We start from the raw sequence: 26,929 nt of genomic DNA on the forward strand, positions 1-26,929 counted from the left end.
AACCCATACACACAGAGACCTGCCCTGACTTTGGTAGGTACTGTAACAGAGCCGCAACAAGGTTATCCCAATTCAGCACAAGTTATTAGAATTTCATATGTCCCCCTTCCCGTTTGGCTGGGTTTTGTGCGTCCATTTTCACATTGAAAAACACTTGCACTGAATTAAATATCACACTTGTGTAGTTCTTTTCATGCTGGGGTCTTGAGAGTTTCACCACATACTGAACACCTAAGACAACATGCAGTCACTGAAGTGGAATCCAATGGCTTTACTGAATTTAGAGCCCAGTCCTTTATTTAACAAAGTGGTTATTTGTAGCCGATTGCCCCTTACTTCAATCTGCTTCCACTGCTATCCCCAGGAACACGCCCACTCTTCCCCTATCTGCACAGCACAGTAGAGACTGAAACAAACTTATTAGGTTCGCTTGTCCCAGGTCCTCCTTGCCAGGGCAGAAATGTTCCCACTAATGGCCCTGCTGCAACCTGGAGGTGCAGTTCAGCAGCAGGGGTTAATAAAGCCTCATAGGTGGAATGACTTGGGTGTTGGTTAACGCAGCTTTGGGTCTAACTTTTTAGCATTTTCTCTCTGACCTCAGTATATGCTGTAGCACAGTTTTATACTTAAGGCTTTTAAAGAATTATTAGGATCCTTATCCTGTTGTACCTGTGCTGCAACTTGATGGACACATGTGCTGTACCATTGGCAGTTCTATTCTATTTGAGATTAGTTCGTGTAAACACGTTCTGGATTCTTTTTATTTCCTTAAGCAACATATACCTCCTAAGACATGCCAGAGATAGAGAGAGTCGCACACACCTCCCCTATCAGAGGAGGGGTTGGAATTTCTTGGGAACTAAAACAGAATAACTCCAAACCACGGTAATAAAGCTCAGACCTTAACAATAAAACTTCCACTATTCCCATCCTGCACTGGTTAAGATACAGGCCTCATGCAACTATACTTAACTTTCCTTCTACTGGGGATGGGGTGGGAAAAGAGGGAGGCAGAAGGTGGAAGTCTAATTTAAAATGGTTTGAAAGGTGTCAGCTTTATCTAATCCATAAATTGGCCTGGAGAGGGGATGCAGGAAGCAGATGTGAGCCTCGCCAGCTTAGACACCAGGAGATGTGAGACTGCTCTTAAGCGCACGTCTCCCATGAGCTGACACAATGCACTGTCACACAAGCCACCAGCAGCTGGCTCCTCTGACACACTGTCCAAATGGGCTGGTGCTTCATCATCCAGAGGGGGGGGAGGGGAGGGGAACTTGCTCATGCCAGTATTCTTGCCTCTGTGGTGGAGGTGGCAGTGGGAAGGACAATGCATTGTGGCCATAGCAATGTATGTAAAACAGTTAACTATGCTACAATTCAAGACAGACAGGAATTCAGGCATTAAAGACAACAGATTTCACACCTGTCATGCCTCTGGACATAAATGGTATCACGTCCTGCCAGTGCGTTTCTTATAGCCTTCAAGTGCAAGCCAGACTGTCTTATGACAATCATTAATGGCATTAGAGTCAAAGCAGGGAAAAGATGAAGGAGTGGATGTGGCTCATGAGAGGTTAAATCAACACCATTAGAAACTGATCCCAAATTTGAACTTATTTCTTCTAGAGAACTTGAAACTTTCTTCTTGATGTTTTCCCAGTAAGTGGAGCATCTCAGAGATTTAATGGAATGAAACAGGCCTCTTAAGCTTTTGGTGCCTCCTAGACAGAACCTTGCTTGAATGTGACCAGCACAGAAAGACAGACTGGATCAGGAAGCCTTCAAATTATTCACTAAGCTCTGGCAAAGTGGACCATGTGCATTCAGGAAAAGCCCTGTGCATCTCCTAGGACCTGGCTTGCCTAAGTGGGAAAGGAAACTCACGCAGGGGTGAATATGTGCTCTGACTCTGGATATTGCCCTTCCACTGCTTACACTAGGTCACTTATCAAGTCAAAATGCAAGAGGCACCTCTTCACCTCCCCACTGTGTAACAACATCTGCCTGGGAGCAAACAACAACTGGGGAGACTGGAGGGGAGGGAGTAGCTGGCAAAAAGGAAATAAAATAACTAGATTTAAAAAAAAAAATCAAACCAAACCAATCTGAAAAATATGCACACCAAGAACAAAGGTACAAAAACTGTCATTTGGGCACACTCAGAGCTAGACCGTAAGCTCTTTGGGGGCAGGGACTGTCTTTTTGTCCTGTGTTTGTAAAGCCCCTAGCACAAAGGGGTCCCAGGCTATGACTGGGTGCTATGATAATACAAATAAGTTTCTTTCACTGTTTCACAGCACTTGAATGCCATGGGACAGACCCTTAGATTATCCTTTCAACAACCCCCAAAAATCCATCTCCCTCATCTGATAACATATGGCTTCTCAAGGTTTTCCCCTCTCACAACCCCATATTCAGCCAGCCCTCAGATGCACCCAAAAATACTCTGCAGTAATTGCCGTGGCTCTACACAGAACAGGGTGCAATGGAATGGGAGCAGACTCCAAACTACTCCTAGAGAAGGGAGGCTGACCTACTTGGGGGGCTGTGAATCAAAGGCTGCGAACTTAAAAGGTATTCCCTCCTCTCTACCAAATGAGTCTGCCATGTAACTGTATTTGAGCATATCAGTGGAACCGCCTCAGATACAAATGAATTCTCTCCCACATGTGGCAAAGCCTCTGCTTTTAACATTAGAGGCACAATGTTTATAAAGTGAAAAGAAACCCAACAACGCATTTATCTTTGACAAAAGGATGAAATAAGCAGCTGTTTGTTTAACCTTCTGTAATCTGTAATAATGGACAGGCACATCTTCCAGTAAACAGGACTCCTTAATGAACTTCAGGATTGCATCTTTAGCAGTCAGACCATGCTGTTCTTGGTGCATCTCTGGAGCATGCTTCAAGATATAGTCACTCCCCCTCTTTGCAATTATCTGCCACAAAGGAAAGAGAGACAGTCAGCACTTTTTCCAATGATCCCAACAGAAGGCAGCTGGGTCAACAGCAAGGACCAAACAAGAGTGGAAACGAAAGCTCTTTCCCAGTTAACCTGACCACCACCAGGAACGTAAGTTCACAGAACTCTCTCTCTCGCTCTCCTTGAAGAGTCAGCATTTAAATTTGCCCAAAAGATACTAGAGAATAATGTCTCTGAATAGGTCCCCCTTAAGTATGTGGCAAAATCATAACATGCAACACCTGAGTGCAATAAGACCATCGTTTTTGGTATTTAATATCTGTATTCTCTAGTCCTGGCAATTCTTCTCCAGGTTTCAGTTTTGCTAAACACTTACAGGCAGCAATATCTAATACTACCTAAAATACTGCTGTATTCTGCAGCCAGGGCCCAAAACACTGCAGAAATGCTAATGTATGCATCAATAATAATTACACATGGTGCTTATTTAGCAGTGTTCACCTTCACATGCTTTATCAATAACAACTAAATACACCTCCCATTGCCTCTGTGGAGGTAGGCAAGTATTACTATCCTTCCATTTTACAGATGGGAAAATTCGCATCAAAGTTAAGTGATTTGCCCAGGGCCAATGAGTGCCAAAGTTTACAGCTCAGGAGTTTCTGGCTCCTGGTCTTGTGCTCAGACCACTCAGCCATGTGTTACTGTAGAATAATACAGTATTCTAGGGTAATGTTAAAGCCTTCCCCCACATAGGAGAGGCTGGGTTGGGAACAGTTGCAGCAGAGGTAGAAGGAAATTTATGCTAAACTTGCTTCTTCACAAAGCCCTATTACGCAGGACATTTAAAACTAGACTGTGCAAAGCACCTGAGAATATTCAATAGGGAGCAAACTGCCCAAGCAAGGATATGGACAGTGACCAAAACAGAGTCTTTTCCATAGTTATATTAAGCTCTTCTTTTGCCTTCTTATACAAACTCCCTGCTTCTCCCTGTGCACAGGCCTCATGTGACTATAATCATCCTACCAAGAAGGCTGAGCTCTGTCAGTGTCACTCTTGATCTTATCAGCCAGCAGCTGTACAGCATCACGAGGCTATAGCTGGGAGCCAAGTCCAGAGTTCAAAGCCAGATTTCCCACTTGCTAGCCTGCAGCTCCACCCTTTGTATTTATTATTATTTGGGTTGCAGTAGCCCTCGGCCACCGATCTGAACCAGATGCTGCTAAAGAAGTAGATCATGCAGTGTCTCCCTGCTGTACCCTGGGGACAGGGGGAGAAGCATCCTCCTGGATGCCAGATTTTGCTATCTGTAATAATAAATCATCTAGATGCTTGGGGCTGTGGCTCAGTGTAGCAGGGCTGTGCTCAGCCTTGGCCTTTGCAATGTTTGCAAGATTAAAAAAAGATTGATAGCCGCCCTATAACAGTCTCTGTCAGACCCACCTTTTTAAACCCTTTGGAAACTACGTAATTCCAGGTGTATATCATCTGGGAGCTGCAGTTTCCAGGGTGTGGAGGAGAGTCCAGTGGGAAGAATTCTGCCAGGAATCAGGGAGTATTTGTGCACAGTGGGAGAAGTAGCAGCTTGGGGCTCATGAGTATAAAAGTCCAGACTTGCCCTGCCTCTGCCACACCTGCCTCCTGATGCCATTCGTTTCTTCTCCATTGAACCCTTCCCCTCCCCGATGCTTGGAAACAGCTGGGTTGGAGGGGAAACTGAGGCAGAGAGGTGAGGAGACTTGCCCAAGGATACACACAGCGGGTTGGAGGCAGAGCCAGTAGAAGCCTGGCTTCCTGACTCCTAGTCCAGAGCATCATCCTCTACCTCGGTCATTTACTTGCATTCTCACTGACTGTGGTGGTTGACTTTGCATGCATGCGTAACAGCAGAGTAGGAAATGGTGCAGGAAGCAGTCTGCACATTGCATGTTTGTGCACTCTTTCCAAAGATACTGAATGGCCAGAAGACACGTGACTGGTTCAGTCATTGCCCTCAGGCAAAGTTAGTCACCATAAAGGGTTAAAAAAAGGACACCAAACCGTCCCCAAACACCCCAAAAATCTGTAAAAATGGAGTGTGGAAACTGAAATCTTTAAAGTACATACTAGAAGCACTGGACAATGAGACACAAGTGACTCAAGACCAATTAGTGGCCAAAAAACCATACCCAGAGGGATTATAATGAAATTCTCAGCTGAGTCAAGTCAGAATGAGAAGTCACCAAGGTATCCTTTTCTCTCCGTTTTGACCAACTGGTGTTGACCCTCATGTACTGCCACCCTGCACTGAGCTCAGTCCACCCCAGAGGTAAATGTGATAGGGCCAAGGTACTGAAGATAAGTTTTACTCGTCTTCAGCCCCTTGAGCTTTTCCAGAGAATCTTAGGATGCAAAAGCAAATGCATTTCAATGCATTTTATTTCTGAAAATATTTGCCCTTTAACTGTTGGATTCAGACTGGGAAGAACAGAAGCCTCAGTGGAGAAAAAGCCCTGTTGGATTCATTCCACGTACAGCAACAGAGCCTGGGGAATCCCTGCTGCCACTGCACACGATTCTGCTTCATTCTCATGGTGAAAACTTACCCACTGTGGGAAATAGGCTTGAGGTTCAAAATATTTCCCAACATGGACATTCTCCATATAGTTGCCCAAGTCTGCCTGTAAACCGTACGCAGCCAGCAGGAAGTAGATTTCTTCTTTGTGGAGGCACCGAGACCTCAACAACTGCTCCTTGAGATGGCAGTAGTACAGGTGCCGGGCTGCCTGGTCACTGCAGGAGACAGAAAAAAGCCGCATTTAAGCCAGATCAAAGAGATCACATTCAGGTAAGGCCAGTCGCTTGCTGCTTCACTGTCGAGAACTGACACGCACGGAATCACTGATGTGTATAAACTGCATTTTTTTCATAGCCATTTACTCTCTGAATTATAGTAGCATCACAGGCCCAGTCAAGATGAGGGCCCCACTGCACTAGGCACTGTACACAGTAGATAAGAGTCTCTGTCCTCAAAAGTTTACAGTCTAAACAATCCAAATAGACAAAGGTTGAAGAAAGGAACTCATATGATCACTTTTTCTGGGAGAGGTGGAACTAGGGCACAGAGCGATTAAGTGCCAACAGTCACACAGGAAGTTGTGGCAGACCCAGGAAAGGATCCCAGATCTCCTGAGTCCCAGTCCAGTGTCTCAACCAAAAGTCCATCCTTCCTCTCTAGAACTGGCACTGCTTTTGTATTGCACCTTCCAGCTGAGGCTCTCAAAGTGCTTTACAATACAGTAACTCCTCACTTAAAGTTGTCCCGGTTAACATCGTTTCGTTGCTGATCAATTAGAGAACGTGCTCATTCAAAGTTGCACCATGCTCCCTTATAACGTCGTTTGGCAGCTGCCTGCTTTGTCCACTGCTTGCAGAAGGAACAGAGTTGGAGCTAGTGGTGGGGGCTTGGAACCAGGGTGGGCCAGCAGCCCCCCGCTCCCCTAAGTTCCCTCTGCGGCAGCAGCCCAGCAGGCTACCAATTGCCATTGCCGGGCAGCTCAACTGTCCCTTCCCCCACTGCCATGTGCTGCTCCTGCCCTCTGCCTTGGTGCTGCTCCCAGGAGCCTCCTGCTTGCTGTGCAAGGGAGAGTGGTGGGGAAGAAGGGTGCTAATGTCAGCGGGTCCCCCGCTCCTGCCCCCTGCTCTTTTACCCATTCCCACAGAGCGGGGGGGAGGGGTGGGGGGTGGGCACAACAGGGCTCAGGAAGGAGGGAGCTTGCTGGCAGCAGCTACTGTCTCAACTTGCTGATCTACTTAAAGGCAATGTACTTAGAGTGGGGTCAATGCGTGTGTCTCTCTCTCACACACACACACAGAGTCTCTCTCTGCCATGCTGTCTCCCCTCCCTCCATTCCGTGCTGCCTTGTAGAATGTGAGGCTACATTAACAACATGTTAACCCTTAAGGGCTCAGTCGAATGCTAGTTCATCATTTCCCAGGGAATGCCTTTGCTAAATATCCCACCCTCTGACTTCACCACCTCAACCAAGCTGCACAATCATCTTTGATGTGTACAGTATTAAATTGTTTAAAAAACTTATACTGTGTATATATATGTGTGTGTGTGTGTGTGTGTGTGTGTGTGTGTGTATATATATATATAAAAATAAAATACAGTCTTTTGTCTGGTGAAAAAAATTTCCTTGGAACCTAACCCCCCTATTTACATTAATTCTTATGGAGAAATTGGATTTGCTTAACATAATTTCATTTGAGGTAGCATTTTTCAGGAACATAATACAACCTTAAGCGAGAAAAGTTACTGTATCAGTGAATTGCCTGGGAGGTAGATAATAGTGGCAGGAACCTTGGATTTGCTTTTGTTATCTTGTAGAAGTACTAAATGGGGCTATTATTAGGGAAATTGAGCATATGATAAATAGATGGATAGCCGGTCACAGAACCAAGACCTCCCTTCTAGGACTCTGATTCAGTGTGTGTGTGTTTAAAGAAACCCCATGATTGCATGGATATGCCTCTGTGCACCTCTCTCTGCTTTACTACTACTGCAGAGGAAAGAAGCTTGGATGCCAATGGAGAGATACAAAGGGTACATCTACAATGCAATTAAAAATCTGCAGCTAGCCTGTTCCAGCTGACTTGCAGTGTAGATGTTCTTGGGCTCAGGCTGCAGCCTGAATTCTGGGACCCTCCCACCTTCAGGGTTCCAAAGCCTGGGCTCCAGCCCGAGCCCGACTGTCTTTACCACAATTAAATAGTCCGTTAGCCCAAAGCCTGCGAGCCACAGTCAGCTGGCATGGCCTAGTTGTAGATTTTTAATTGCAGCGTAGACATACCCAGAGGAAGATGAACAATACTGGGAAGTTTCCATTTAGCAGTAAGAAAAACTTCCTCCTCTCAGAGGGAAACTTTCTCCCCTCAGTCCAAAGAGGAAAATAAAACAGTCTTACTCAGAGGAGGACAGCAAAATGCCTAAATGGAGCAAAGATTATGCTGACATTAATCAACCTGAATGCTTCCAGCTCTTGGCTTGCCCTGAGGCCAGAACCACACCAGCAGTGCTGATGCAAAACCACTGTCAGTTGTTCATTTTTAACTGAATCATCCTTTGTTCTGCATGGGGAGGGAAGGGTAGTTGTGTGCATCCTATATTCCACATGAATGGAACCCACTCAAATGTAAAATTCTATAACTCGTAAGTCATTCCGTGACCACATCCAAATTAGCTAGCATGCGCATGGCTCAGATACAATAAATACCAAAAATAAATTATCGAAGGAAAAATACTAGACTGTATCCTAGAGTAACAATTTCTATCATCATTCTGCCAATGTTGGTCTAATTTTCTTTTTAATCTTGTACGTGCAATCAGAGGTTTGTTGGCTGCATTTTAATAAATATTACCTACATCCATAGCTAGAGAGAGAAATAAAAGAGTTAAGCCTTCCGAACAAGGAGGAGGAAGGGGCAAAATATTGTAGACTGAAGTTCAGGGTGTGGAAAGGATATGAAAACAAGGCTGCCATAGTTGTTGTGGGCAAACGGATGGGGAGTTTGAAGAAGAGCAACAGTTAAATCAAAGCATGGGAGTGAGAATGGAGATTACATATCAGCAGAACAACAAACTTGAGGGTGCTCACTGTTAATTTCGTAATAACTTCTCTAACTTCAGCCTTAGAGTTGTTTAGATGCAAAACAATTAAAAAAAAACAACAACATTAAATTATTGGAGCATGGTGCTTTAAAAAGACAGCTGAAAAGCATCTCAGTTTGAATCCTACCAGGATGGAAGTTGACTCCTTTGGATAAAAGGATGTACTGACAGACATCAGTACTGATCTCCAGAGAATGCCTGTAGGACTACAGCACCCACAGAGAGAAGGAAAGAGCTCTTAAAAGGACATATATTTTTGTTTTTCCATCTAACGCAGCTTTATTAAAAAATAAACTTGTTACCCTAGACAGATTTACCTTATGACTCTTCCATTTTCTACGTAGTACTGCACTCTGAAGAAGGCAACAAAAGGAGGGGTAAACTTCTCTGTCCCCTTTAGGGCAAAGGGAGGAAAAAAAAGGAAGCATTAGACAATTTTCCTGTGAGCCCAGAGGCTCATGATCTTCCTCATTATTCTGTGTTTTGCCCATTGCTCCCCACTCCAGACCCTCTCCCCACATTTTCTTTTTTTTTTTAAATTCAAAACACTTAGCCGTACAGCAGTTGTCTTGGAAGCTCTTATCAATGAGACACTATGAAACATTTGGCCAAGGCAAGACACAAATGAAGCATCCAAGCTCTCTTGCCTTCTTATACCCTATGCCACCAGCCCTCAGCCCCACTCTCAGGAAAAGACAACCTTTTACCTCTGCAATATGCTCAGCCCTTCCTGACCAAGGCTGAGCCATTCCAGGCTGCTACTGATCATTTTTCTTGGGGCTAGCAGGGTGAACCCTTTGCTTTAGTTATTCACACCTTCATGTAGCCATGAACTCAAGGAAGACCAAGACACTGTGTCAATTTCACAGACTACAACTACAGATTTTTAAAAGAACACTGTCAAGATTTTTTGTTTAAACTGTGACCTCCCTTACAGGGGAGGTCCCCTGAGCACCAAATATCTATTTTTCAATAAAAATTAAGACACAGTTAAAGTCTCGCATTCCTTCCCTTCTCTGCTTTGTCTATTTTGAGGTCTGGTCAGTATGTAACTTCACTTACATAAGCAGGTCCAAGCATGTGCTGGGTCACAGATCCATCTCCTAACATACATAATGTGTCAAGCACACCTATGGTACCAAAACAGTAACAACTACATTGCCAAAGAATTCATTTAAAAAAAAAATCCAGTCACAACACAATCATTTTGCAGAGTGCACAATGATGCCATTTTGTTGTCAATGAAGGGATAAGGAGAAGGGAGCTAGCCAACACAGCACTGGACTGGGAGGCTCAGGAGACCGGGATTCTATTCCATAATCAGCCACCCTGTGTGACCTTGGGCAAGTCACTTAGCCTCTCTGGGCCTAATCCCCATTTTACAGATGAGAATCTAAATACTCTCCGACCTCAGAAGAGGTGTTGTGAGTGCAACAACTGCAAGGCGCTCAGTTACTACAGTGATGCGGGCCACATGAATGCCTGCACAGGCATGCTGCCCTGACCGGTTCCACAGCACCAAATTCCATTAGTTGCATTTTAAAAGCTTATTCTCTTTTGGAAGATGCTATACTGTGTTAAAATGGGGAATACTGCTGGAATCAGTGATCTCTCTTAAGGTGGAAGAAACCGCAAATCACCTGTTGAACAAAATATCTTCCTAGAGAGCGGTAACAGACAATACTTACGTACAAACATGTCTGGAACCTAACAACGCCGTTTAATGAAAACATTTGTGTTACTTTCAACTCAAGATTTTGTTTTGATGTAAAAAGATGACAACTACTAATAAAAAAAGACTGTTATTTTAGAATAGCTTGTACTAAACAACTAGACACATGCCTTATTCATTTCACATGATTTTTCTTGACATTTCAGCTAGTGTAAAGAAATCAAGACTCCTCTTAATACAAATACGCTTCCTCCCTACAACTGCTGTTCTTCCACACACCTCTGTTGAATCGCAACTCCAGCTCCCATTGTGTTTCATAGTCAAATGCACTATGGTACACAGGTTATTACAAGTGGCCATGCAAAACCATTTTATCCAAAAGCTGCTCTGCTTTATACAGCAGGGGTTCTCAAACCTTTCCACGGAGCAATTACTGGATGCATCTGATGAAGTGAGCTGTAGCTCACGAAAGCTTATGCTCAAATAAATTGGTTAGTCTCTAAGGTGCCACAAGTCCTCCTTTTCTTTTTATGGATACAGACTAACACGGCGGCTACTCTGAAACCTCTCAAAAGAGTGGTTCATTGACTCTCATCCCCTTTATGGGCACCTGAACACCCCCCCTGTGGCAACTACAGCAATTGCTTATATAGCAGTGTAAAGTACTTAATTTAGTTGTAGCCTCTTTTAATCCAACTTAGCATCTGGAAATTATGAGACTCAGTTCCATGTGACCAACGAGCTCGCCAGAGATCACCAGCAAGTGCTCCACAGTCATCAGTTGGAGGCCTCTCTTTCATGGTGTAATCATAGCATCACAAAGTTAATAAGGTCTGAAATGCAAACCATGTTTGACCTACTTTGCTAGTCTCTTTCTTCCATTCCTTTGAGAAGTATTTGCTAAGCTTCTGCTCCAGGTCCATAAATACATATTCATTGTCTGAAAGAGAAAGAGAGAAGGTGGTACTGGTAGGAAATGGTGGCTATTTAAGAAATGGAAATTCCCATCTGACAAATACTTGGATACAGTTTTCATAGTTTTCCAACAGTGCACATGAATAATAGTAAATGTAACCCCAGAGCAGGACTAGATAGGCACCAGTGAGGGAGGTGGTGATGGGAAACAGGGCTTTGCTCTCCAACTGTATGCTGCTGGGGACATGGGCTTGGAAGGAAGCTCATAAACAGGCCTGACCCCTATAGGTGCTGAGTAGTAGTGGAGGTTTCTCAGCATCTTGCACAATCAGGCCCAATACTTGCTCCTTGAGGTGAACCCACTATGGAAGGGAGAAATGCCAGCTTGCTGAGCTAACCTTACCATCAAATTAACAGATCAACACTGGCTTTAAAAGGAAACCTTCAGTAATCTCCCTTCTTACCAGAGCTGGTATGTTACATACCATCCCCTACCCATGAAATGGATACAGAGAGTCTCCTCCCTCCAGGTATTTCTGACCTGATTGTGCCCCCTCACACAAAAACAAGAGATGACTCCTCCCCACTATAACGTATCAACACGCCCAAACTCTGCTGAAAGCTTGGTTCATCTCCCCTCTTGCCCAAATTTTCTTACACAGTTAGAGCAACTGGATTGGAAATGGAGGAACTCGGCCTGCCATGAATTGTTGGAATGTTCTCCAGCTAAGAGAGTAGGTGGCGGGGGATGAAGGGAGGCCATCTGGACAACTACTGTCTTGAAATCACTTTGTGGGCCTTTCAAAAATCTGGTTATTTTGTAAGTGACACTGTGTACGAAAGTATCAAAAACAAATTCAGCTAGTGAAAACATTTTAGACCCTTCTCAAGTCTTCAAGAGAAGACTTTGAGTAGTTCAGGCTACAGTGGTAATTTCAGCTGAGCACATGTGACTAGTCACTATTCCCTGGTCTCGCTCCGGGGGGGAGCGTTTTGACAAATGACATAAGTACCAAGCAAAAGAGCTTGTTCCTGAAAGACCTGAAATGGAGGGTGGAAGAGACTCTGAAGCTTTCACTTATGATGTTCAAAGCTGAACTGAAGAAGGGGAAAAACAGGAAATGCAAATTGGCATAACCAGCAACTGTGTGGAAAGAATAGTAGATTACACTGACAGTCCTTTCCTTGTCTACTCTATGGACTGAAGCATTCTAATCACAAGAGGGTTCAAAAGTTATTCAGTGTTGCTCTGGATTACATCACAGCTATTTTCCAAACAAGTTCAAGCTAAGAACACAGACGTAGCAAGTTTTTGGTGTTTTGTTTTTAAATGCAAAAAGTAACTTCCATGCTGGGCCAGCATTGTTCCATATGTTACTATGACAGGGAGTCTTGTCTGTAGATGGCACATGAGACCCTAATTATGAGAACGTGACCCCTAAATTATGTCACAGAAACCTCTGAATTAGCAACACTCCCCTGCCCCACGAGTCCTGTTTCCTTGCCTTTTACCTTCACCTCCAGCAAACTAGCCCAGTCAGTAAACTTCTGTTCGTTATTTACATTCATATTAAATTCTATTCATTATATGCTGCCCCCAAACTTTTAGCATGCCACAGCTTTTTGTGCAGAAATGCATTTAGTAGCATTGCAGGTGTTGCCAGTGGTGGGGGGACCAGAGGTTTTGGGAAGACAGAATTAGGGGGTTTGGCACGCCACAAGATACGGAAGTTTTGTTATTTTGACACTAGGAGGCTGCATCTTATCTTTCCATCCCTTTTTTGGGCGAGAGCAGCCACAAAATTGATTTTAAATTTATGAAGGAAAGGTGGTTTGAATTCCTCTTTCCCACACAAATGGCTGGCACTCCCGTCACAATATCTACCCCTGCGTTTAACAGCAACGTAAGAAGCACCTTAGCTGATACTTGTGCTAAGATGACCAGGACAGGAGTGAAATAGTTAACAATGACTTTTAAAAGTATTCCCAATCAGGCTTCAGTGTCAACAGCCCTTGGAAATGCATGAGGCAGTCCACCCCTATTAGGGGCTGTTGTTTCAGGCTGTCATCACATAAGTACCAATAGTTCACTCTGAAGAGTCTCTGTGCAACCCTTGGGCAAGAGACTTGACGAAAAGTTTGTATTCTGGAGCACAATTATGTGGCCAATTCAAGCAGCAACAATGATGCAGCAATGTGTGTGGCTATGCAATCCTATCCTACATGGGGCCCGCAATTACAGATGACTCCTCTGTTACAGGCTACCCCTCCTCATTTTAGACTGCTCTGTTAGAAACATTTCTGGTCACAGTATATCACATCGCATTAGATGTGGACCTAAGCAATGTCTAGAACGATTTCAGGGGTGGGTAAAGGCCCTGTCCACACTACAGGTTTTAACCATGGTTTGGAACCGGGTAGGACACATTCATCTTCACACGTTCCATAGGTCAGTTTGTGCCCATGTGGCAGCTTTTTTGACATCACACTTGTGTTGGGTGCATCTGACATGCTGCCCAATCATGTTTTTATCAGTGCATTCTGGGAAAAATCTGAGCAAATATCCCACACTGCCTCAGCAGGGGAGGGGGAAGTGCCAGGAGGACATGCATTCAGCTTAACACCAGGAGCACGTGGGGCTTTATATCTGTCACAGAGCTGGGGAAGAGGAGAAGCAGCCAAAGCAGTTAAGTTACACAAAGATTATTAGAACTGTCCCATCCACATTTAGTATCCCCTTCCTGTCCCCAAGTGTGCTGAACAGATTACAGGAACACAACCATGGAAGACCTAGGCCTCCGACAAGGTTGAAACACTGTTAGATGGCCATGGCTCCTAAGAGTTTTAGCCACATCACATCTATACACCAACCATGTTTGGAGTCAACTATAATGGAAACGTGTTACAGACATTGTTAAGACTTGTAGCCTGGACAGGGCATAAAACAGCAGCAGAGATAAACCCCACAAGAAGCCATAATTTCAGAGTACCTATAACTTGGGTCACAATTTAATCTTATTGGTCAGGTTAGGGCAATACAGACAACTATGTTCAAATGATAATTAATAGGTTTTTCTGAACAGCATGTGTGATATTTTAAGTACATGTGCCCAACTTCAAAATTTCATAAAGAGCCTGAACAACAAGTGACCTCCCCCCCCCCGCCCCTTCCCCTTCTTATTTCTCCCCCACTTGTCTCAGTGTAGCCTGGAATCGTGGCAGTCCTCCCCTCAGTCCAGGAATGCAGCATCACATTCCTGCTTAATTAAGTTAATACTGTAGGAATGCCAACCTGCAGTGTAATCCTCAATCTACAAAAACAAAAGGTTCCCCCCAGCCATACATTTTTTTTTTTTTTTAAACTGGATTAGTTGAAGTTTTCAGATCTTTGTCAGATGTTTAAATCGCCTCTGGTTTGGATGCAGTCTCTGTTCATTAGAGATGTGGGCACTGAACTCTACCCATTTAAGAGCAGAACTGGAAAGAATTGCTTAGGAATTCAGAGTCTCGCCATTTCAGGTGAAATCTAATATAATTCACTATACACACAGGTTAGATACACCAACTGAGAAAGCGGTCATAGCTCCACTGACTTCAGCTGAGCAATGACAATTTACACAAGTCAGGATTTGGCCCCCCCCAAGGATGCATGTGCATGGACATATGCGCCAGCTCCTCTTGGGATAGGCAGGATACAGGCAGGATTCCTCTGCTCAAATGAACATACTTGCGGTAGCTTGATGAGTTTGCGTGAGTATAAAGAGCAGCGTAGCCACAGTAGCATGGGCTCTGGCATGGCTGAACAAACCGACCTTGAAGTGGTCAGTTCCCACAGAGCGTGTGTGTGCGCACGCCCCCACCCACCCCAACAGGGGAATCCAATCTCTAGCTTGCAGTGTAGCATGAAGCACAAGCGAAGAATCACTAGTTAGTAGTTTGCACTTTACCAGAGCAGTACTTCCAAGAAAACCATCTGTTGCCCCAGATAGTTGGCAGCAGTGCAGTTTAAGCTTTCCTCTCCCAACCCCAACTTTTAAAAAAGTCTATGAAATTAAGTGAGGAAAAAATGAATTGGAATGTAAAGATTTCACGTCAATTTTTTTAAAAAAGAGAAACAGGAAATGCAAACATTAAGTTGTTGCTCTACAACAACATTAACTTGGCATATTGCACATCCTGTGTATTTAAAGATTTATCACCATAAAAATGGGCCAGATCCTCAGATTGTATCAATTGGTATAGCGCCACAGAAGTCAAAGGAGCTATGCCAAATTTACACCAGCTACACATATGACCCAATATGTATTCAATTAGACATTTATCAAGGAAAACTGGAACATAAAATACTGCATGTATTCAAATGCGATGGAGTTAGTGTTATTGTAAAAGTCAAGACTCCTACATTTCCTGACTGTGTATTTTAATTTTGCTTTTATTACTACGGTCTCCTCACAGAGCAGCATGGTAATACAGTGCTCCGTGTTCATATTCTGCTGTCCCTATAGCGGCAATTCTTGTACTGATGCCACCGGAGAATTCCAAACATGTCAGGAGAGCAGAAATAGCCTCGACCACCAGTGAGTTGGGAGCAGGGTGAGAAAACAAAAATCCTACTCTTTTGGTCAGCACATAATAAAGCTTCTCTGCCCTTTTGGGGGTCAGAGTGCAGGCGGCTGGGATGTGCCAAACTGTCCTAGCTGACTCCAGTATGGCTTCATTAATGGGGACAGCTATTCTGCTGGATCTAGAGGAGTGGAGGATGTCTAGGAATTGGAATGGGAGTCCTGGACCTCTTCAAGAGGAATCCGAAGTTCTCCAGCAACTCTGCGAAGATGATCCTGGAACAGTCTGAAATCATTTGGGCGGGGGAGGAGACATAGGAATCACCCACTTTGTTCAGAGATGAAGATGGTAGTCTTACTGGTTCTGGCAGAACCACTGGATCCAGTGTGTAATGATCCTCCTCCACTGTAGGATCTGGGGGGCAGATCTGAGCATCCCCTTAAAGGGGAGGCAAGGGATGACCCCCTTAGCTGATCGAATCAACTTTGCAGGGGGGTACTGGTCCCAAGTACCCCAGTAGGAGGGGTCACAGATGGTCACAGGGACCCCATGGCCTGGGGTACCACAGCTCCAACTTAGATGAGGTGGAGGTTGATCCTAAATGAGTGCTGGTCTTTCGGGTGGTGGAGGATACATAGGATAGGTGAAAAAGGGCAAATTCGGATTGCAATGGTGGTACTGTTGATGCTTTTGCAGTGGAGCTATATTCTGCAAATGGGACAGGCAACAAACTCCCTTTCAGTGGTCAACTCCTTTGGTGGTGGTGGTGGTGGTATCTCTCTGAAGATGGAGGAGGGGATTCTGGATGCAGATGACTGAAAGTGTTCTATGGAGCAGCAAGGGATTCAAATCTCCCCAGTGAGAGAACGGTTGTACTTCTTTAAACTGCTGGAGCCGGCGAAGACGACTGTGCCTGAAACTGACAGTGATTGGACTTCATCAGTGCCAATGGATCAGAGGGTTTGGGAGGCACAGAGGATGACAACAGCAATGGATCATGGTCCGGTACCAATATAGCCCAATGCTTATGGGCTCTCTTATTGTGCCTCTGGGACTTAATAGGTCCTAGCTCCTCGTGGGCTGAGCTGATGGGCTTGCTTAGAGCTGAATCCGGCTTCTCTGAAGTGAATTTAGAGGAAGAATTAGTCTCATGCTTATTAGAGTGCTTCCTAGATTCCCAACAAGATCCTGCTGGAGGGCAGTGGAGGGAAGTGATTCAGAGAGAGTTTCCTGCACTAGAGTTGGAATTCGCTGCAAGAAGCATCCTCCTTGTTGAATCAGGCTGATGTACAAGGGGTGGAGTTGGGGGGGGGTCCCTGGCCTGTGCCCAATGGGGGCCTCCTGGCTTTCTCAGGGACAGCTGGGGAACAATCAGCAGATACCACACCTCGCCATGATGTGGGCTTCCCCAAGGCAGTGCTGGTGGCCAATGCTGACTCAGAAGGATCGCAGGCAGAAAACGGGCAATTCTCCCAAGAGACTAAATCTACAAGACACCACACTTAAGACTATTTAAAAAAAAACCATAAAAACTGTTAAAACTATTTACAAAACTAAATCCAATTCTTATTTTGTAGGACAAAGATGAAGTTATGAACACTGGAGGTTCTGATCCAGACCATGCAGCTGTGAGAAGGAACCAAAGAGGGGGTTGGTCCACTCCACCTCTTATGACCTTGGATAGAGTCATGAGGTGAGCCAACAGAGCTACTTCCAAATTCTCTGGCTCCGGGCACATGCCAAACCCACCTACCGTGGAATACAATCAAGACCATCACTCATAGAAAGACTGTTTGTGTAAACAAGCCCTGAGTTGAGAGCACTGAGCACCTGGCAGATTCAGGTCTGCAATCTCCTGCAAAAAACAGCCAATAAGTCAAAAGGTCTCTGCAGATAAATCACTTCATCCAAGTGCAGTTAGTGCTCACTAAACTCATATTTCACCCCCGCCCCCAACCCCAAATCACTGAGTTTAACAAGAACCACATTCTTTAAAATTTATTACTTAGGAAGGTATGCAATACTTCTAGCCCCAAAGTCATTTAAAATTTCATCTTCTGTGCAACAACTGACACTTTAAATTCAATCAGTGGGAAAAATGTCAGCAAACATAGCTATCGAAAAACAGTAGAACAAGGTTAAATATACCTGCCCCGCCCCCCTCAAATATGTCTGCTCAGGGACTGAAGATCAAAGGACTCTGACAAGGCTTTGGATAATTTACATAGTTTGTGATCTTATTACAATGAAATTCCCACTCAGGCGTGGCCAGTGTGTGTATATGCACACACACTGTAGATACACAAATGTGTCTGTGGACGTTTGCCAAGTCATTTGTCTCCATGCATGGAGCTCGCTTACTTTTAACAATACTGAGCCCAAAGAAGTGAGGGTCTTTAATCTTCACTAAGTCACAAACTTGCTGGAAGAGCTCCTGTCCGGTGGCTTTTACCTGAAAGAAACAAACAATCAACCCAGCATTACAGGCAGCCCACACATACTGGCACTGAACAATTCTTTATGGTCATAGGTGATCAACAGGCACAAGGGCAGCCAAATCAGAATCACAGAACATAATTCAGTTCTCTGGCCAGGGTTGTTGGGGTTTTTGGGTTGCTGTAAGGTATTCTTGTAGTGTATTCTTGTCTTCCTTCCCCAACCCCCTTTGTATATGCTCTTATCCCAGTAAGATGGAACTTAGGTGCCAGGCTATTGGTATCCTTTTTTAAAAAAAGGATACTGGAACTCTGTCATCTAGAGTATTTATGCTGTGCAAATGTGACCATGTACTGAAACTCTTGCGGTATTTTACTTATTGCCATAGATAAACCACCAGGGATCTGGATTCAGTCCTGCAATGGGGAATGTCTGAGGCTTGCTCTGACTCAGGAACGAGCAGCTGCGTTTCTCTGTCATTTCAGTCACCCTCCCATTCCCTCTGATCATTGGCCTATTCCCTACCCCTCACCTGAGATCACTGTCCCCCATTCTGTTCTGTTCTTGTGGGGACAGAGTGAGAGTTTCAGTGTCTTGTCACTTTCACTTTCTTTCAGTATCAGAGTCACACTGTCTGTTTTACCACCCAGCCCTATGAGAGAGAGAAAGAACTGAAGCTCCAGTCTACTGCCTTTCCCAGCTGAGATATGAGTCAGAGGCTCAACAGTTAAAACTGAAAGCTATTCAATTACTGGTAGCACAGAAATCTGCCCTCACTGAGAGCTTCATCTTTCATCAGTGAAGTCCATGAGAGTTTTTTTCACTGACTTTAAAGGGAGAAGGATCAGATTAGGGGGCTGTGAAACATTCTGTTTTGACAGGAGTGTGACCACATCTGAATAAACTGTGGCATATCAGATTTGATGCAGTAAACTCAGATTATTTGGCTCTTGATCCTGCAGGTGGGATCAGCATGCAGTTTAATAGATGCCTAGCAGATAAATATAAATATAACAGGGAACAAAGTAAAACAAATAACTGAAAACCGTTGAACTCGTAGAAACATTTTTGAACAAAGGCTTTAATTGAAAAGTTGGCTTCTCTGAAAGATGAAGTAAAAAAAAGTTGATTTTTCCTCAACTTTGTTTGCAATTTATTTTTTTTTCAAAATTCTGTATCATCATAAACATTAATGAAATGGTTATGAAACACATTTGGTTACTGAAAGACTCAGATTTTCATAAAATGAAAACATTTCTATACTGTGTTTTGATGTTAAATCAAACACACAGCAAGAAATTGTTCAATTTCAAAGCTAGTGAAATGGTGACAACTGATCTTTGTGAACCAACTCTTTATTTTATCAAGTAGTAAAAAATCCAAATAAGATAATGTGGTAATAGAATAAAATTACAATAAGAACTGATGAGTGTAATTAAATAATAATATAACACAAAGTATAATAAATAAAGGCCTGATCCTGAATATACTTATTACCAGATATAGCACTTAGTACCTTGGGCCCCAATCCTGAAAATACTTATGCACATGCTTAATTTTAGTATCATGAAATCAAGGGGACTTCATGGTAGTAAAGTCAAGCACGTAAGTGTTTGTAGAATTGGGTGCTAACTTAATTTTGGCCATAATCCTGCAAAGACATAAGCACATGTTTAATTTATACACTCTGACTAGTCCCATTGCCTTCAGTGAAGCTACTCAGAGTGCATAAAGTTAATCATGCATGTGCATCTTTGCAGCGTAAGGGCCATTGTCTATTCTAACACCCCTTCTTTCAGAAATCCCAGCTTCACTGTTGCCTCAACTGCATTTCTTCCCACTCCCCTTCTTCCTTCCTTTTGAAACCCTGTCCTGTGAGCATAGCATAGAACTGCACGGGTTAACAGTTGGGACCAGCAGTGTTAATGTTATCAAGAAAGAACTGTATGTCCCCCATGTGCAGATTCAATGACCTGCTGGGTTGAATTTATTCATTCAAGATTGACACACACAAAAATTCCTCACAATACCCCAAACCTCAACTGGTTTGATATTATTTTTCATTTAATGCACTAAAAATATAAGCAATATCCCCTGGATATATTACACAGCATTGTATGTTTGTTGAACAGGGGCACTTGCAGTGTGAAAAATGTTTTTCTGGAGTCTGGAACTAGACTAGAACTTGACCAAGGAATTTGGAACTTGCCCTCCCCCCTCCAAAAAAAAAGACTACCCCTGCTCTAGGACATATTAAGTGTCTTCCAGCCTGGGCAGCAGGAGGTCAGGGGTCATTCCAGAAGCCAGTTCTATCTAAAGAACACTGGCTGGCTAGTGATATGGTGTCAGTCATTATCACATTACCAGGAGGTATGAAAATTGCATTAGAGGGGTGCCTTCTGATGTCAGACAGACAGGTAGGGGCGTGGGGGTGTTAACTGTACAATTCCTATTAGGACTAGTGACTGAGGCCTGAAGTTGAGAGAACACTCCTAGGTATGGTATTTGCTTAGCTCATTATCATGTGCAATCAAGAGGAAAGAGCTAGTGTACTGAGGTCTGCATCCTCTCCACCCCCTGCAAAACAGAGCACGCACACATACTACTTGTGACCAGTCATTGGGGAAGGGCTGTTCTAATGAAGACTGCTGGCATACTGGTAACGAAGAATACATTTCATAGACACACACATACCAGCATGCATTATATCAATATAATAGACACATTTTAAATAATTAGCGTATTTACATACTTTCATATTCAAAACACTACAGAGAGAAACAGAAGCCTGTTAACGTACTGAAAGAAAAGGAGGACTTGTGGCACCTTAGAGACTAACCAATTTATTTGAGCATGAGCTTTCGTGAGCTACAGCTCACTTCATTGGAGCCGTAGCTCACGAAAGCTCATGCTCAAATAAATTGGTTAGTCTCTAAGGTGCCACAAGTCCTCCTTTTCTTTTTCCGGATACAGACTAACACAGCTGTTACTCTGAAACCTGTTAATGTACTGAGTTCTTGAAAACTGAACATGTGAAGGTAAGTGTTAGAACACTTTTGAAGAGGGAACTTGATCAAATTACTTACTTAAATGAACACAGGCTGTCCCATCCACATCACTCATCTCTTCAAATCCCTCAATTGACTCTCGCTTTCTGTATCAAGTTCATATTTCTCATCTTCAAGGCCATGCACTTAGTTTTGGTAATGCTTAAGTTTTTGTTCTCATCTCCTATACTCCCTCCCTTGACATGTCTTCTTCCTGACAACTCACTTTGCATTGTTCTTCCAAGCCATTCTTTATGCCTGGAGCTCACTATCCTAGCTCGCTGTGGTATCCAAGCACCTAGAGTAGCATGCATTCTCCCTCGCCTCAGAAAGCGCAGGATTCAATTCTCCACTGCTTTGCCCCTTGTTAGTCCTTTACAGCTCATCAAAAGTTGGTGTAAAATGTTGCCAAATGAGAATGGTGGTGTTTTATATGCACTTTACAGAGGTCAGTGTCTTCACAAGGGGGAAGGCAATGGAGAAGCCTTTAAAGCCTTAAGCCCCGAAGCTTCCCTGAAGCATGTTAACTTGAGTCTGCTGAGCTAAGACAACAGATATCAGCTTTTAATAAAGCCAGTGACAGTGTTAAAACCTTCTTCTGTCACCTAGTGCATTTTAAGTTGTACCGTTTTGTCTACGGTTTAAGCAAGCTCCTCAAGGCACAGACTAAGTCTTCCCATCCAGGCTCCTTCTCTGCCTCTGTGCCCAAACAACATTCCCCCCTCTCAGGAAAGATCACTCCCACTTTGCTTCAATTTACACAGAGTGCTTAGCAAGTTCCCCTATGGTTTTGTTCCTTAAAGATTTCTCAGCAGCCTTTTGGGAGTTAGCATTTTGGAAATACTGCATCCCTGCAACCTATCCTCTCAAATGTCAAATCTTTTATATAATGAAGAGGAAGATTCTAACAATGTGAACTTGGAGACACTTGATTGAGAGAGGGAAGGGATTTGCTTTTTTAAAGCCACATTCTTTTTTCCCTTAGCACTGTGATGGGGTTGGTTTGTTTTTTTTTTTAAAAAACATTGACAACTATTTTTGCATGAGTACAAACCCTACCCCATGGATTTAAAATATGAGCATATAAAATGTACAGGTATATCCTCATCTTGATGGACAGGATATATTGGCATCTCTTAACAGAAGTAATGGGAATTATATGCATAAATCCCTTGCTTATGAAGTGGAGAATCTGCACTTCAATCTATTGAAAAGCTAATGACATGCACCTACCTCACTGGGCTTTCGTGAAGATTATTTAGTGTTTGCACAGTGTATCAAAAATGTGACGTGCTATGCAAGTCCTGAGCTGTAGCCTTATTATAGCAATGAAGGTAGAAGATGTTATCTGTTGTAGTGCTAATTAAATCTGAACTCTTAAGGTATGTGTTCACTACCAACTTTGTATTTTCAAAGTTCATGTTTTGCTTCAGCCAGCTATTCTTTCATACGCAGACACATTCAAGTACCTTAAGGAAACAGTTTCCATTAAGGAGCCAATAAAACAGGTATAAACAAAAGACTTATTAAAAGGCTATTGACAGAGGATATAAAGTTACAGAACCCCTGCACATCTCTAAAGGTAAATATGTAGAGCTAGACACTTTCAAGATAAAGTATCAAAGGGGCTGCACACAGTTATCCCAACAACATGGACCTTCAAAGAGGCTTCAGGAAATGAGACATAAATGGCCGGAAGGATACGTCTGACATTCTTTCCATTCTTGCCTACACTAAAAAGCTCAACTCTAAAGGCCTCATCTACGCTTATTAAAATTGTATGAGCCTGAAGCGCTTCACGCTATATAGTTTTAAACATGGGAGCCAGACACCACAACCAATTTAAGCACCACTGGTTATGTCTAACCTGCAATCATGAGGTGTGATTGCAGCTTGTATACACATACCCAAGTCACCTCCAATCTATCTAGCAGGGGCTTCACTGCAGGCTACCCACCTGAGAAATTATCCAGAGTTCCAGGTGGACTTGTACAGCCCATACTGAAGTCACAGCTGCCACAGCTTCACTGCTCTGGTATTCAAGATAGCTAGATTAAAGCTAGTTCAGGCATGTCTACACAAACCGTAATCACACCCCGCAATTAGAATGTGGAGATACCCATTGTCGGTTACTCCTGCTCTAGGCAGGGTTACATGACAGGATGCTTAAAAAAACCAGCAGATCATCTATATTAAGGCTGCTGGTATTGATAATGCTGGAGGGGTAACAATAGGAAATTTCTGAGAAGCGCCTCTAGTATAGTCAATGTTCAAAGGCGGGAGGGTAGTTCAGCCTCCATTCCTGTTGGATCTCCGCCCACTCTGCTAAAAGCTACCAACAAGTGGGATATTTAGGGTCAGTGGTGATAGAGATTTATACTGGTATGGCCACCCACCCACCAAGAGCTTAAATAAAATCACCTTATCTGGCCTGGTTTTGAACTATTGAAAGCGATGAGCTCCAGAGTCTGTTACCAATCCCCTGATCTACCCAGGCCCTGGGGCTGATTTCTTAGGGGATACTAGATTTAAGTATGGCAAGTAGGAAAATTCCTGTATGGACTTTAAAGATCTTTGCATATTTCTCTATTGATGTGCCTGTTTTCTATAGCTGCATTTTGAATTTAAAAATAAGATTTTAATTTAGTCTCCATTCCACCCCTCCCCCTGCAAAAAAAGTCTAGGAAAAAATAAAACTCTACACAGACAGACCCCCCATCTCCAAAATGGACAGTTCATAATTTAGATGGCAAGCTAGACTAAGAAGCTTCAGGCATTGGTTTAGTTTCTCACATATTCCTGATAAACTATATTACAAAGGCAGCTGTGTGATCTAATCATGGATAGCATTCCAACTTGGGAATCGCTCCAGCGAGCGAGACTTTGCTTAAGTCACTTCACTTCTCTTTGTGCTTCAGATTTCCCTACACTAAAAACGGAAATGACAATACTTTGCAGAGTACTTGGACATCTACACATGCAATTCTCTTATTTAATGGAGTAAAGAAAGAACTATAAAAAGAAAAGAAAAAAAATCTGTAAGACTCCCATTTACAGAACGGCTTCCAAAAGAAAGATCAGAGCTAAACTGCAGGGTGAGCTGATGTCAATTAGCACTGCCCGCTGAAGTCCAAAGGTACAGGCATTTCAGGTTTCCGAGAAGCTGGATTTTCATTTCAGTTGGTTACAAAACAATTTGAGAGAGTGAAAGGGAATTAAAAATTAGGTCCTCATTATCAAATGCAATAGGGTAGATTAATCAGACCATCCTGTAAATTTTTGCTAGGCTAGCCAATTACGAAGCAACACACCAATTATGTTAAATCAGCTAATAGTTTTTTGATCAATGGACTAATATGGTACTCTCACAAGTGCAATGAAAGTTAAGCTCAGTCTTATCACTGTAACTGCCAGAGCAGACAGACAACACAACAAACATCTATGAAACTTGCACTAAACGCTCAGAATGAAACTTTTAAACAACTCACCCCAATGGTCACACTGAGCTGCTCTCTGTTGGGCAGAAGGACGGAAACATTCCGATATTCCTGCTGCATCCTGCTTTGCAATAGCGGTCTGCTCATTGCCGAGCCTGTGGCAAGCTTCCCAGACCCGTTCCAGCTGGCTATATGGGCACTCTTCTCAGGACTGAAACCAGGCTCCCTTCATTCCTCACACCTGCCAAAAACATAAGGCTTTAGTGTCATGCTCATGGGAACAAGGCTGGGAGCACTGAGCAACAGGCAGCCTGTATTTAAACAGAATGTTTTTTGCTTCGTTCTAACATGCAAGGTAAACAGAAATATATCAAAAGGCAGCACTGACAGAGTGATAGTCATACGTTATTCTGACATTAGTCAGCCCACTTATTGATTAGCAGTGTGGTCACACTACTCTGGAGGTGGGAATACTAATCTCAGGAAATTTATATGGGACTGGCAGGTGGCACACATTCCTTTTTCCTGACTCATTTTCACGTTGCCCGTTAAGAGATAAACTACAATGCTAGCACCAGCATAGCATACAACAGGGGCACTCAGCCTTTAAGCAGCCAAAATCACTTGAATCAGAGATTTATAGAGAGCCACAAAACAATTAAACATACTTAGAATACCAAAGTGCCAGGGACGAGATTATGAAGCAATAGTTAGCAACAAATACCTATGCCACAGGCAACTTTCTGGAAGAGGAAACATCAGAGGAGGAACTTGCCCTTTCCCTAGCTGGTTTATGACCATCGGTGCAAGTAAAGATTTAACCCAACTTCTCAGCATTAGTCTGTCAGTGTAGAAGAGCCTGGAGTTAGTCTGTATTTTCATTTTTTCCTTGGAACACTTTTACAAGACCTTACTTAAGCCCTAAAGGAGAAAAGCATCTAGAGGCCAGTAAGGAGCCACACAGGCCAAGCTCTGCTGCTTTACGACAGTTCTACTGAGACAACTTTGTTTAATGGCTGAGCATAAGTGCCTTAATTAAGCACTCTCAGATTTATAGCGTAGGTGTAAAAACAACAGAAATGAGACAAAAAAAGTGCAACAGTCCAGAGTCTCACATATAGATATCACACAGAGCTTCAGAGCCAGTTACAGTCACTATAGGCACATGGATGTATAAAAAGCAAACAGATACTCAATTCAGGCACACAAGTTCGGTGACAGTACAGGAGGGGACAGTACAGAGAGAGTACTCTCTATTTTCGTTCCTTGCAACTTGATTTTGTTTAGTCTAAAGATTCTCTCCAACAGCTAGCTATTGTTTATTTATGCTCCTGGCTGGATTTCTCTTCAGTGCAAGGAAGCATCTCACAGGGCAAATGGCAGCTGTTGATGGAAGGCAAATGCCCTACCACTTTGTACAGCACCAGTTAAACTCCCTTACAGGAGCACATACAATAGTAGAGTAAACTAGGACTGCTGCCTCCTACACCGGCAAACTGCAGACCAACAATATGCAGATGACACCCAGCTCTAGATCTTTTGCCACAGATGCAACCATCGCCATTACAAGGCTGTCAATGTGCCTAAAGGAGATTAGCTCCTGGATGAAGAGTACCTGGGCCCAAACTGAAGCCACGCAACACTGAAGAGATGCTGGTCATACGAAAAATAATTGAGAAATAATTGGATCACTGTCTTCTGCTTTTAAATTGAAAGCAACTGCTCCCTTCCCCGTTTGTGAATGAATAATGGGAAGCCTCAGTCCTGTTTAACTCATCAATTAACCTAGAAGGCCACACAGACGAAAACAAAACCAAGCAACCAACCAGCTTTATTTCCCCATCAACTTGTTCAGAAGCTTTGTCCCTTTTCCCCCAGAAAGATGAGGACTTGACCCATGCATTGTCACTTCTGTCACACTGTCTGGAGTGGCTCAGGTCTGAGAGAGTCTCTACCTCAGGGCAGAGTGTCATAAAGCAGGGCAGACACTCCAAGCTGATGGTGTGTTCCATAACCAGATTTCACCAAGCCAGTAACAAATGTGAACTCTGGAATTACCAGTCTTACCATGGAGTCAGAGACTGTCCCTTGGGCTCTCCAGTCTATCTTGCCACCCAGACAAAATGAACTTATGATAATGACAGGTTTTAGAGTAGCAGCCGTGTTAGTCTGTATCTGCAAAACGAAAAGAAGGACTTGTCTCACCTTAGATGCATTCCGATGAAGTGAGCTGTAGCTCACGAAAGCTCATGCTCAAATAAATTGGTTAGTCTCTAAGGTG

The 26,929-nt window shown here is 43.4% G+C and overlaps 1 protein-coding gene across 1 annotated transcript in view; it reads right to left on the minus strand.

The window, feature by feature from the left end:
• FRMD1 (FERM domain containing 1) overlaps positions 1 to 24,795 on the minus strand; it is a 37,484-nt gene extending 12,689 nt beyond the window's left edge. The window contains exons 1-6 of the mRNA XM_077811822.1: positions 24,700 to 24,795; positions 18,090 to 18,180; positions 11,111 to 11,190; positions 8,896 to 8,972; positions 5,511 to 5,697; positions 2,783 to 2,938 (exon numbers count right to left, since the gene is read on the minus strand). Coding sequence (XP_077667948.1) covers positions 2,783 to 2,938; positions 5,511 to 5,697; positions 8,896 to 8,972; positions 11,111 to 11,190; positions 18,090 to 18,180; positions 24,700 to 24,795 — 687 coding nt within the window. The remainder of the gene's footprint in view (positions 1 to 2,782; positions 2,939 to 5,510; positions 5,698 to 8,895; positions 8,973 to 11,110; positions 11,191 to 18,089; positions 18,181 to 24,699) is intronic.
• Positions 24,796 to 26,929: the final 2,134 nt, after the last annotated feature.

Source organism: Eretmochelys imbricata, chromosome 3, assembly GCF_965152235.1.
Source record: "Eretmochelys imbricata isolate rEreImb1 chromosome 3, rEreImb1.hap1, whole genome shotgun sequence".
In the NCBI taxonomy this organism is placed as follows: domain Eukaryota; kingdom Metazoa; phylum Chordata; order Testudines; family Cheloniidae; genus Eretmochelys; species Eretmochelys imbricata.